Consider the following 14197-nt stretch of genomic DNA (forward strand, 5'->3'; position numbering starts at 1 on the left):
AGGTTAATGTTAACAGAAAGTTGTACTGGGTGTAGTGTTATATAAATTAAGAGTTTGTATAATAATAATGATAATAATAACAACAATTAATTATATATATAAACTATCAAAAGTGTTGATATAATTTGTCCAATACTCCGGTGAATAATTATATAATCCAATCCAAGATCCATAATCAATTAACAAACACCAAGCTAGATCTTCAACACCAGTTTTTCATTGACACTATCTCAAGAAATTTACTGAGCATAAGTTCCACAGATTGAGGCATTCAATACTAAAAGTACTAGATGAAACGGAAGGTAGTGGTTCGAGGTCATAATCTCTCTTACCTACATTCTGTTAGTCAAATCCTGAAATGCAGTAGAGGAGAATCACCATTCATACAATTTTTACTATAGTGAGATATAAAATCTGCAATTGAAATTTCTTTGTATTTTGCTGGATTGTCTTCAGATAATAGATCTTTGATGGGACTATAAATCCTTGAATTCGGATGAAGACCTGTGCTAAAAAAGCATGCCATAGAGACTCTTGGACCTATAGGATTGGCCAATACTCTGTGTTTAGCACTCTTGAATTTGTCATTTGAGATAAGCTGATATTCAACAATATTATGAATTAGCCACATTGATGAAGGATTATTTTGAATACGAAGGAGACCAAAGTAATGAAGTTAAGGAAATCTTTTCTGAATTATTAGAAGCAAAGTATTGTTGTCACTATACTAGTAACCTTTGTGTTCATATATATATATATATATATATACTTCCACACGGCAAAGTGAGTAAACCTTAAATTCCTACCCTTATCATTTTAGCGTAAGCCCTAATGTTAAGGTAGTTGTTAATGCAATCGACCCATTATCTCATACGAAATTATTCTCAAAGAGCATGCAAACTAATATATATTGTCAATAAGACGGATAAATATCATTTTCTATCTTTCACTCTTCAATTATACACTTACATTATCTCTAATTGAAAAAAAAATGTAGTCCTCCTCCAATTAGAGACAATATATGCTACATGTTCATCCAAGTTAATATAAATAAACCTTTTAATTAATGGTAGTAAACAATTATGATTGACCCTTGATCTTCGAATATTTTTCTTCTCTCTACAACTTCAAATGTAGCTAATTTTAAATATTTTATTATTGATTTTAGAACTTTAAAAGATGAAATAATGTTTTAATATCCTTGTTGTAAACTTTGGAACTTCACGTTTTTTGTTTTTTTCATTTTCTGAAAACTCGAAGTTAGTAGTAGCGATTCAAAACTTGCTTCCACATTAAAAAAAAATATATCCCTAAGAAAGCTCAGTAAACATTTATATGGACTAAAGTATAAGGTATATTAATCTCTAAAAGGGTGTAATATAATTTTTTAAAATAAAAGAGAAGGTAATGTAAGTTAAGCATCTATCAAGAGAAAAGTGCATTTTAGAAGTTTGGGTTAAAATAAACATATTAAACAAGCAATGAGGGTTGATATTCAGTTCACTTGCAGGAAAAGGAAAGATAAAGACATGCCTGCAAAAAATCGCCAATGTTAATAACTAGTGCCCCAGGTACAGGGGGTAAATCTATCCACATGTCTTGATGAAGAACTTGGAGGCCACCTATATGGTCTTGTAGAAGCACTGTAATGAAATCAATATCAGCCTGTTTTGCAGTTCCCAAAGTTAATTCTGGTTCAGGACAAGCAGGATAGTAATGGCTAAAAGCAAAAAGACCCTCGGTGCAACCAATATCTATTAAGTAGGTTGGATCCAGATCAAGAGCTTCTGATAATAACTCAAATAATAAAGTCCCTAATTTCATCACTTCTTTTGAGTATTCCAGTAGTATGTCTCTACAAAAAAATGAAGCAAGCAAGAATTTCACCTTAGGCTATGAGAGAGGAAAGAATCAAGCATTATGAAAGCTTAACCACAACTATTGTAAACTGTAGGGTAACAAAAGCATTATGGCATCTATAGTTTTTCACCATATTTCATCTTAATTGTATCACCTTCAAGTGTAATACTAATTTCAATTTTATGCAACTAACGATAGTATGCATGGTATGTTATAAGCTGAAAATAAAGTTTTGTAATTACTATTTGATTAGGTACTTATATAGTAATGAATTTTTAGTTTTAAAGGAAAGTTAAAAAAAAAAAAGGTTAGAAAAATACAAATGCTAAGATGAATGAATGATTACCCTGGAAAAGATAAGATAAGAAATAATTGAATAAACAAAAATGTTTATTATAAAAATGATAATAAAAAATTAATTAAAGTAATTTGGACATGTATAAAGAATGCTAATAGTAATATTAGTAAGAAGAATAGATAACTGATTCTTAGTTTGGTGGAAAAAAAAAAGACTCAAAAAAATTAAAAAAAACATTAATAAAAGAGGTTTAATGATAAATATCTCAAAAAATTTAATCTTTTTCTAATTTCAATAGCATTGTTAATGTATATAACTAACCTCACCTAATAAAATAAGATTTAGTTGCATGTTATTGGTTAAAATATTATAGGAAAAAATAATATAAAAAATAATTAAAAAATTTATGAGTTAAAAATACCTTATATTTTTCTATTAAAATAAGTTATTTTATTTAACTTCTTTAAAATTTAAGGTAATAAATTATTTTTTATTTATAAAAAAATTATTTTTACTGGAGTGAGTATTTTTCATTAAAATATGTGAGAATTGGTTTCTAATAATAAAACAAACAATACCTTAAATCAACATGTCTACGTACACTTGATTATATTACAAATAAGGATCTATAAATAAAACAAGAAAGTAAATAATATATTATTAAATTAGGAATTTGGGTGAAACCGAACATGTTACTACTATAAACTCTGAAAGACAAATAACTAGAGTTCAAACCAAAAACTGAATCATCATGTACCTGGATACAGCTGGCAAGTCTTCTGGTTTAGGGGCATTAGGAGCAATGTTGCAGAAGAAAGAATCCTTCCAAGTAGTAGCAGCTGTGGTATATAAATTATAATTGCTATGGTACATAAAGGGTCTTAGCTCTCTAGTATAAAAATCCTTCTTGATCTCACTATCTTGCTCATAAAATCTTAGCACCCCATTTATCATCTCCTCCAAAATACTGATTGGGATGCCATGATTCACAATCTGAAAGAAACCCCATGTCTCTGATGCTTCTCTAACTATTTCAACAACCATTTTTCTTTCACTAGGATCTTCATGAATATTTGCAAGGTCTATAATGGGAATAATATAATCTTCATAGCCTAAATCTGAGGCCTTCTTGAATTTATCAGGTGGATGATAAAAAAAACTTGGAATCTTAGTGATCCCTGCATCAACAAGTCCTTTTACTCCAAGTTTTGTGTCATCAAAGGCTTTGAGCTCCTTTTCTCTTTCTGAATCCAGCATGAAATTCTCTTCCTTTTCCCTTGTAATAGTGACCCCCATTTTCCTTCTTGACGGAATGGCCTTAAACTTCTATACAAAATATTGGCCTGAAACTGCACAGAAATAGTACAAGATTAGCGAATGAAAGATTTGAAGAAGAATTATCTTAATAGAGGACACGGGCAAAGCTTAAACAAAGGTGGATTAGGAGAAGAGAATAAAGTACTCCAAACACACACACACACACTCATCATTATTCAATGACCATGTATAATTCTGTAGTGGACTCCATAATGCACAAGCATCATATGAAATTGAAAAGTAATTGTACTTCATTAGGGAATCACACCATTATTAATTCATATACAGTCTGTAGAACCGTGCTTGATTTAAAAATGAGATTATCAGCTTTACTGTGTGTGTATTTGTGGAGTGTGTGTGTGTGTGTTACATTCCACTGTGTTGAGGTTTATTCAAATAACCCCAACCAAATTTGCTGAAGTATTACTTTGTTCCTTTCTACGAGGTACTTTTTATTTTATAATTTTTACGAATAACTATTATTTTTCTATCATTTGCCTCTAATAAATTAAGTTAACAAAAAATTAAATTAAATTAACAGGGTAAATATTAAATGAGTAAAATAGTTATATTATAATATTTTTAAAACATATATAATTTTATCTATTTGTATTAGTTTGTGTGATTTAGTTAAAGATGTCTTATAAAAAGTAACTAAGGAATATTATTCATCTAAATAAAATAATATTTTTATTTGTATTAGCATAAAGCACTTGCAGCATCAAGAAAGTTATAAATTTTCAAGTCACATTCTTGGCAGAAAGTAGCAAACAATTTGGCTCCCATTTCCTAGCAATATTTGCTTAGAGTTAGAGATTTATTATACCTAGCTATCAAAAGAAAATTAAATGGTATACATATTGGTTCCATAATTTCTCTCAATTTTTTTATTTATTTTGTTATTGTCGTATATATTGTTTCAATTATGAAACATGCATCTCTGGCACATCCACGTAGAAAATCTGAAAAATTTTGAATTAATTAATTACAGAAGTTGTGAATAACAAGTTTTATCCTACTTTTTTATTTTATTTGTCTCTTATTTATTTTTTAAATTTTTATTTTTTCATTTATTTATTTTAATTTTGTAACTAATTGGAAATAATAAAAATTAAAATTATGATATAAAAAAGAGAAAAAAGAAAAAGCTAAAATTTTAAAAGTAAAAATTGACTTAACTTTCAAAAAAACTGGTGCACCAGCTTTTAAAAGCCAATCAATCTAAGGGCCTGTTTGGTGCATATAATTAGAATTGGAGTTTGGAATTATAATTCTAATTCCAATTCCATCAGAATTGGAGTTGGTTCAAAATTATAATTCTATGTTTGGCATACTCAAAGAATTAAAATGTAAAATTATAATTTTAAGTTGAAATCAAATTCTATAATGTGTTAGTAAGATGTAATTGATTATAATAATTTTCATTACTCTCATGATATAATGGCTTCAAAAGTATATTTTTTTGTGTGTCTTTATCACTCTTGTCTGTTGGCTCATTTCTTTGTTTATACCATAAAATTATTATGATCACTGTAATTATTGTTGCACCTGACATTAGTTTTTTCTTTTTGTTTCTCTTGTACTTTCAATAGTTCTTGAATTAATTTCTAATATTTTTTCTGACATCTAACAATTCAAGAAAATTATCAAACAATTTATTATACAATTAACATAAACAATATATTTTGTGTCAAGTGCAGAAAAATAATATAATACAGTTTGCAGTAAATGTAGAATAGCAATACGATATAACAACATAAATATATTAAACATGTAATAAATATAAAATAGGAGAAAGAAAGAAGAAGATGTAAAAGAAGAATAGGAAGAACAAGAGGAAGAGGAATAAAGAAAAATTACTTTTATTAATAATCAACGTAAAACAAAGAAAGAGATAATAAAGAAAAATAAGAGAACATAAAAAAAAGAAGTGGTATTAATAATCAAAGTAAAAGTGGAGTTAAAAGGAGAAAAGAATACAAAAAAAAAAAAAGAACATAAGAAGAGGAAGGAAGATGCAACGAGAAAAAGAGAACAAAAGAAAAGGGAAAGGAAGACAGTACCTAAGAAGAACAAAAACCATAAAAACAATAAACCACGGAGATAAAGAGACACGATACTAAAAGTGTATTTATGAATTATGATATTAGGAATTCAAATTCCTAAAGTGCAGGATAGGAATTGAAGTGGGCCAAATTTAGTCGTAACAGAATTCCATATAATTGGTACATGGAATTATAATCCCAATTTCAAATGGTTATCCAAACATAATAATTAAAATTCTGAAGCTCAATTCCAATGTTCAATTCCCACCTAATTCCTAACACCAAACGGGCACTAAGTATGTTTTCTTTTTTTTTAACTCTACGTTATCAAGATTAATTGCTTATGTTGGATATATTGTATTTGATTCTACTATTTTGTGTTTGTATGATATGATTTTATCAACAATAAATTCATAATTAGCACATAAGAATCATGATTACTATAAAATAACGAGCAAACAAACCCAAAACCATTATAATGGCAGACTAACGTGACTGCCACTTAACTAAACTCTTATATTTGACAAATATGTGATTTTGAAAACTATATATCCTCTCTCTACAACTATTTAGCATAATATTATTGATTTATATTGTTATTCTAGACATATGCTGTACATATTACTTGGTTCATGCAAATTCTTATGTCTAGTTTATTTAATATTAATGCTAACATTTGACCTTTTAGAGAAAAATTAGTGTTTGGTGATGAATATAATTTTAATAAATTGGAGAGTAGCACTTAAAATTATATATATACTCTTTAAAGTCATATTGGAAAAATATTAATTATAATTGATTATATGTGATGAGATTTGCTCACAAAAATTTTATTGTATTTATATGATTAATTAGGATGAAATATTGAATTATATTTCTTAATCTACCTATAGGAATTAAGAAAGGGAACATAATTTGATAATTTTGTCATAAAGATATATAATGAGTCTTATTGAATAGGACTTCAGCTTACAGGCAAGTTTTATGTCACTAGATTTATAAATTAAAGCGTGTTTGCATTGGTGAAATATGACATTTATTTTATCCTCAAATTATGATGATAAACATGTGGTATTTTACACTTTGTAGTTTCTCAATCTGTGAGTATTTTTGATATTAAATGTGGTATTCCCGAGTTAAAGGGTGACAACCATAAGATCTAGAAGGAAATAGTTCTTCTTCGTTTAGGTTGGATAAACATCGATTATGCTATTAGGAAGGATGAACCATGACTACTATTGCGACCAGCACTCTAGATGCAGTTGATCTTTATGAAAAGTGGGAGAGGTCCAATCGTCCTTCCATGACTTTCATAAAGACCAACATTTTTGCTGATATTCGGGACTTTATTGATCAACATGATAAAGTCAAGGATTTATTAAAGGCCATTGATGAAAAATTTACTACTTTTAATAAATCTCTTGCCAACACCTTTATAATGCAATTTTCATCCATGAAACTCACTGGGATTAGAGGAGTACGTGATCACATCATACGCATAAGGGATATAATGGCTTAGCTAAAAGCCTTGGAGGTTACCATGTTTGATTCTTTCTTGGTGCACTATATTTTGTGTACTTTGCCCCATCAGTATGCTCCTTTTAAGATCTCTTATAACACACATAAGGATAAGTAGTCTATTAACGAATTGTTGATCATGTGTGCTCAAGAAAAAGAAAGGCTACTAATGGAAGAAGAGGAGAGGGTGAACTTGACTACTTCTGTAAAGAGTAAAAAGAATCAAGTTAATCACAAGGGAAAGATTCTTGTTCAGCCGAACATAAAGAAGGAGTCAAAGTGTTTCTTTTGTAAAAAGAAAGGACACATGAAGAAGGACGGCCTAAAATTTAAGACTTGACTGGATTAGAAAGGTAATCCATTTCCTTTTGTTTGTTATGAATCTAATATGGTTAGTATTAATTATAACACATGGTGAATTGATTCTAGTTCAACAATCTATGTTTATAATACCTTGCAAGTTATGTAAAACCTAAGGATTAATTTTATCAATATTTTCACAACGTTCTTACATATGCGCATATTTCCCACATTTAAAATAGATTAGGTGTAATCCCTTATGTTTTATCTTAAATTCTTGCCCTAAGACTTTAAAAGCTGGAACTATTTTCTTCCTCATATCAATTTCAATGCATATCCTAACAAACATCCTTTTAAACAGCAAGGAAGTATAGGGGTCAACTTTCAGCATTAACCCCAAGCAAACTCCAACTTGCTAAAGGAATTTATTATTATATAACTCCAAGAGTAGGTCAAGTATACGAACTCACACTACAATTTTTCTAATATTAAAGTCCTTAGTCCTAAACAGAGGTCTCCACCTCTAAACCAACTAGTAACGGTCAAGGATCAGCCATGATACTTCAAAGAGGGCTAATTTGTAGTCTTCCATTCTCTTAAATTTAACAAGAAAGAAATCGTTATTTAAATCAAGAATTTTTTTTAACGACCCATTTTTAGCCTAGACTAGATATTATTAAGTCTTTGAGTTAGATATTTAAAGCTCACATATTTTCCTAACAACTTTACTATAAGGGTGTACTTCCATAGGGAACACCAAGCCTCATAATCTTCTCGGGGTATTTTAAGATCAGGGGAGAGATTCTGGTTATATGAACTTATCTCCTCATTTTCTATGTTTTCAAGATTAAGGTTAAAATCCTCTAAGGGCGATTTTATGATCTCGTTGTCGTTAAGAACTAGATTTAGGTCTTTTGATCCTAAAACTTTATTTTTATAAGAGAAAGATTCAGAAAAGTTAAGATTTGAGTACACCTGAGACGACATTTGGTGAACAGGTTGATGATCTTCTTGCATGTCCTCCTTCTTTTCCTCCACGGACTCATATGACCCCATTTTCACCTTTTTGTGCTTTGATTTACCAGATCTAGCTCCTTTATTGACCTTTTTTCCCTTTAAGTCTCTCCATCCTTCTAGGCTTTTACTGAGCTAAGATCCTAGATCCAGAATGCTTAACTAATATTATTCTTTCTCGAGCCTCTGTGTTCTCTCTGTCACTATCTCTCAAGCCAACTAGGCTGAGAATCCATGCAATGGCTCCTTTTCTACTTTCATGAGAGAAACAAAAAGCTATCTTGGAACTATAAATTTTAGTCTTTACAAATAATAATAATAATAATAATAATAATAACAATAATAAAAAAAAATTACAATTAATTAAAATATAATAATAATTTTTGTTAATTTGATCATGTTATATTTGTTTTTTATATTTATTTGTAAAATTTATCTCTTCTATTAAGAATATACAGGAACATTAAAAGTAAATTTCAATTATCACTTTTATATTATTTTATTATTTATATTTATTTATTTATTCTTTAGCATTATTGCATATTTGTAGAATGTTGATATAATTTTTTATATCCATATGTTTGTCTTCTTGTATTTCATGTTGAATAAAATAGGTTTTTAATTTTTATTATAATAAATAAATAAACGATAAAATATGCACATCGATTTATAATACTAATATGTAGCTTCTTTATTATTATGTGTTATAAATTGATAAGACTTATGTATATTTATATTATTTTTGGTCTTATGCAATATAAACTTTTGATATTCTAAATTAACTAGGTAATTATTTTATTAACTAATCTTAAATATTTCTCTATTTAAATATCATATTATTAATCAATTAATTAAAATAAAATTATTTAATTAATGTAATAGTTAATAATGCTATTGTGTAGTGATTTTATCTTTATGTATTATAAATTGTCAAAACATATGTATACATATGTTATCTTATATCTAATTCACTATCAATATATTTAAATATTAAATTTTACTTCTTAAATTAATATATTATGTAATTATTTTATTTAATTAAATTTTTTAACTAAAATCTTCCTCTCTTAAATTATTAAATAATAATTTTTTTCTAAAAGTGAATTAAGATTCATTTTCACTTAGTTATGTATCTAATCAATTAAAGTATATTAAAGAAACTCTTTTTTTTTTGTACATATAAGTAAATTTCTTTCTTTCCTTTTATCCAAATTATCGTATAATTTTATACATTTTTTTATTTTCCATTAATATTATCCATCATGCATACAAAAAACAAAAATAAAAACAAACACACAACACTTTAGTCTCACAGTACCCCTAAAAACATCATAATAAGCTCAAGAACAAAAAAGAAGAAAAGAAGGACAAAAAAGATAGACAAGAAGGAATGAAAAGAATATTGCACACAAAATTAGACGCCAATCTGACAGGCAAAAATATTGACATGTTGTCAATGCATTTTGTCACGACTCCTTTTAGGAAAGGATCAATGACATCCTTCATTACTACTCCTAATTCAAATTCATTTATGAGATAATACATGTATAGTAGAGAAAATATAGTTTTCAAAAATTAAACTTTAACATCTCAAAAACAAAGTAACAAAGACCCTAGGACATTTTTATATAATACAAAAATTATATAAATGTACGTATTTACAATAGCTTCTCTACATGAAGCTCAAAATGCTATTTTATAAACAACAATTACATTTCTTAAAAATTGTAGTTAAATAGTCTAAACCTATCGCTAAAACCTAGACTAAAAAAATACATAAAGTTATAATCTTTCCAAAAAGGATGGATGACTCCAAAATTCCTCAGCTAGACCTTCCAGCATGAGAAGTAGACGCATTACCTGTCACATATGCTCACGTACCACCATACGATCATTGTAAAACACACACACACACACACACCAACATAGACAAAATGCAAGGATGAGCTTACGAAATAACAACACGGTCATAAGAGTAGAATATGAATATAAATGTTTGCACAACTTGTTATTTCAATATTTTTTAGCATATAACATGGCAATGCAGTCCATCTTATGCAAAATGCAACAACTTAGTTCCAATTGGTTTCACAACCCTAGTAATCCAGAAGAAAGCTACAATTCTCCAGTCTATAGGAGTGACCCATCCTGGTACCTAGATCCAGATATTCAGCACAATACAACTTAGCATGTTATCTAATCAATACATGCCTACCCTACCTAGATATGCAACTAGGTTCTAAAATGATAAATATTAGCACGATAATCTAGCTCAGTCAAAATTATGTATTTAAAAACTTAGCAATATCTAGCAATATACCTATATATACAGCGATAACTTAGCGTTTATAACTTTTATTAAATCATCATATCAACACTAATCCATTCTTTTCGGCACACATGATTCACAATATATGCTGAATATTCTACAGTCTTTATTAAATATTTCAGCCTACATGTCTCATCACAACAATCTAATTTTCACAATCAATTACATAAATACTTGGTGTTCTACCTTAAGGTTTGTCCCTATATCAACTCATCCTCAACTAAAGTCACTACGCCAAAAATGAGATCTGAGAGCGGTTCCGCCTGAACTAAGAGAATGATTATTGGTGCTATAAAATTTCACGCTATTCAATGTCTTGCATTTAAAAGAGCAATTAAATAACTACTCTCATATGTTAACCTTGGAGAGCGATTTCGCTCTTAGAAGTAGCATTTAGAGAGCGATTGAGCGCCAAACCGCTCTGAAACTTGAATACTTTGGAGAGCGGTTCCCCGCCTAACCGCTCTCTAAAGGCAAGAAAAGAGAGCGGTTAGGAGTGGAACCGCTATCAAAAAGCTTACACAATGAGAGCGGTTCAAATGCAACTACTCTCTTATCTAAGACTTTTTAGAGCGATTTCATGTTAACTGCACTCCAAAGTCCATTTCTAAGAGCGGTCATATTTGAACTGCCTTCTAAAGTGTAGTTCTTAAAGTGGTTTTTGGGGAACCACTCTCTAAAGTGTAATTCTGAGAATGGTTAATGGTAAACTGCTCTCTTATGTTTAAAAAGTTTTGTCAAGGTTTTGGTAAATTTGATATTATCCTAATTTTTGGCATACCTAATAAACCACATTATTCAGAAACAATACAAACAGATTAAAATAACTTGATATACCACAAAGATAAATCACATGCACATTACATTTTATCAATCAGAAATCAAATCAATTTTCCATATGAATATCTATCATCCTAAAGTATTAGAATATTAATACATAAAAAATGATGAATCTATACAGATACAATTATAGAGAACCACAATAAAAAAGACTCAACAATCTATACACTTTTGTGTAATGAATTTACAAATATAACTAGGTCTTGTAAAAAAGTTGTTCGGAGGGCAAGTGTACCCATCAAGAAGTAATAAAGGGTTTTCAACTCAGTTCCTGAAATATCGTCCCACAAGGATTGTTTATCAATTACTAAGAGTTTTCCTAATTTAATTGTTTGAGCTTCAAATATGCGAGATTAATCAAGACGAGAATTTATAAAATCAATTGTAAAAACTAAGAGCAAGAAACACAAAGTATGTTTTGGTTAAACTTTATAGGCGAGGAACCTAGGGCTTATAGGTGTTCTCATTCAATCCTTTATGATATTCTTCTATTTAGATCTAAATCTGATTTCCTAGTAATTACTAATCATTCATATTAATATTATTAATACTCAATGGTCATGCAATATTAATATTCTTTTCTCCAAGTTAATATCCCCAATGGTCATGCAGGTTATTAATTTAGAAAAAGTCTAAGGAGTCTATGAATTTATTAATTCAATAACGATTAGAAGATGAAAATTGGTTTGGTCTACCTAATCTTTCCTCTCGTTTTATCCTATAGATCTATTAATTACCCGAGGTACGATCGCCTGACGATGTAATTAATTGGGGTTAAGAATTAGAAACGATAAGATAAATCCTAATCACGAAATGGAAATCATATTTAGATTCAAATATCATAATCCCACAAAGTCATAAACAATAATTCTTATAGCCCTAGCTATGGATTTAGTTACTCATGCTAAAGAAAATAACTAAAACAATCAATAACATATCCATAATGAAGCAGTAAAGCAAACTAGAATAGGAAATGAATCTTCGGTCTTTAAGTATGGTCACTTGAAGCTCTAAGTTTCGCCAAGGGTGTGCCAGTGATCCTATGAGAAGGGTGGAAATGATCCGAAATCTCGAAGAAAAGGTTCTGTGTAAATTTTTGTTCTGCCAAGGGGTTCCCTTCATGATGCTTTCTCCCCTCTATTTATATCATTTGAACTCCTTTGAACTTGGTAAATGTGGCTACTGCGAACAAGCACGGCCGTGCATGATGGTGAAGCATGGTCTTGCATATTATTGAAGCACCCCCGTGCTTCACTGGGCGTGCTTGTTGCTGTGAGGCTTTGAAGCCCATTCATTTGGGCCCAAAATGTACCCAAAATCTACTCATGGTCTTTTAATATCAAACTGCGCAATTTAACAACTAAATTAGTGTAAAACCCAATTCAAATAAATGTCAAATATGAATAATTGGGCTATAAAAGAGGGCCTAATTACAGACTTATCAACTCTCCCATACTTGTCTGTTTGCTTGTCCTCAAGCAAAGTGCTAGTTTAAGAGAATAACAAAATAAGTTAAAACATAATACCTCATAAGGAACCCGAGATAAAGAAGATAAAGAGAGCAACAAAAGTAATATCACTGAGCATAAGCAATCAAAAGGATTCCCAATTAGAATCCTATATTTCCATACTTTTCAATCAAACATCAAACTAAGGTACTCTACTTTCCTCTCTCACTAAGGGACAAAATGAGATATCGCTCAGTTCTCCTAGAGAAAAGTGTACTACCATAGGCTTGACTATAAACCAACTCTCCACTAAATAAATTAAATGCAAGTAAAAATCATGAGGTCTTTTTCAGGTTATAATATGGCCAAGGGGTTATAATAATTGAGGTAAGATAAATGAAAGAAAGGAAGTATACAAAGGGGTAATAAATTATAACAATTATAAACATCCCCTAAGTTTACAAATGAAGCTCTTGGAGTAATTTTTATATTTTTTTATATATAAACAATATATTTACTCCTCTCTCCTTTCAATCATGCATAACTCTTTTTCTTTTCTTTTGTTTTCTATTATATTTTTTTTTTCATTTTCTTTTTCATACATGAGAGATATAGAGGAGAATTTATCAAGCAATTCAACAACTCAAGTACTCCATTCATAAACTCAAGGTCATCAAAATATTTTATAAATATAATGTAAGGGACCAAGAAAATCAATAAAGCTCAAAGTGGCAATTAGTTGTATCTCAAACATGCTGAAGGCCAGGAATAAAAATCCTATTATGCCTCAATCACATTAAAATATGCAATTAAAAAGAGAAGTCTTAAGTCGGTCACAAGTCAAGTTCTAGAGCACAAATCCTAAGGAGATAATCACACAAAACAATGAGAAAAAGGGTACAATTAATTAAATCAAGATAAAAATCCCCTTTAAGGCTCAAAACTCACATATGTGGGTTAAAGTTTAATGTAGAGCATAAAAGTTAAGAGCTTAGCTAATTATTAGTTTCCAAATGAAAATATAATGCCAATAATAATCACTCAACATGCTCTTCTATCTGGAAAAAAATTGGGTTCCATGAAGGAAAAAGTTTTAAATTATCATAAAAAAAATAGCATAGGCACTTTACTCAATAACATGCAATATCAATCATATAATTAGGTGCTACTCCCCTATACTTAGAACAAAACATGGTCCTCTATGTTTTTTTTTAAAAAAAAATAAATA

General features: G+C 29.2%; 1 protein-coding gene across 1 annotated transcript; it reads right to left on the minus strand.

The window, feature by feature from the left end:
• Positions 1-346: 346 nt before the first annotated feature.
• On the minus strand, positions 347-3454 carry LOC113873358 (1-aminocyclopropane-1-carboxylate oxidase homolog 1-like). The gene is made up of 3 exons (XM_027511453.1): positions 2916-3454; positions 1534-1855; positions 347-598 (listed from the first exon to the last, which is right to left on the minus strand). Exons 1-3 carry the CDS (start codon positions 3452-3454, stop codon positions 347-349), a joined length of 1113 nt encoding a protein of 370 aa, XP_027367254.1.
• Positions 3455-14197: the final 10743 nt, after the last annotated feature.

This window comes from Abrus precatorius, unplaced genomic scaffold (genome assembly GCF_003935025.1).
Source record: "Abrus precatorius isolate BTA unplaced genomic scaffold, Abrus_2018 Scaffold7, whole genome shotgun sequence".
Classification (NCBI taxonomy): Eukaryota; Viridiplantae; Streptophyta; class Magnoliopsida; order Fabales; family Fabaceae; genus Abrus; species Abrus precatorius.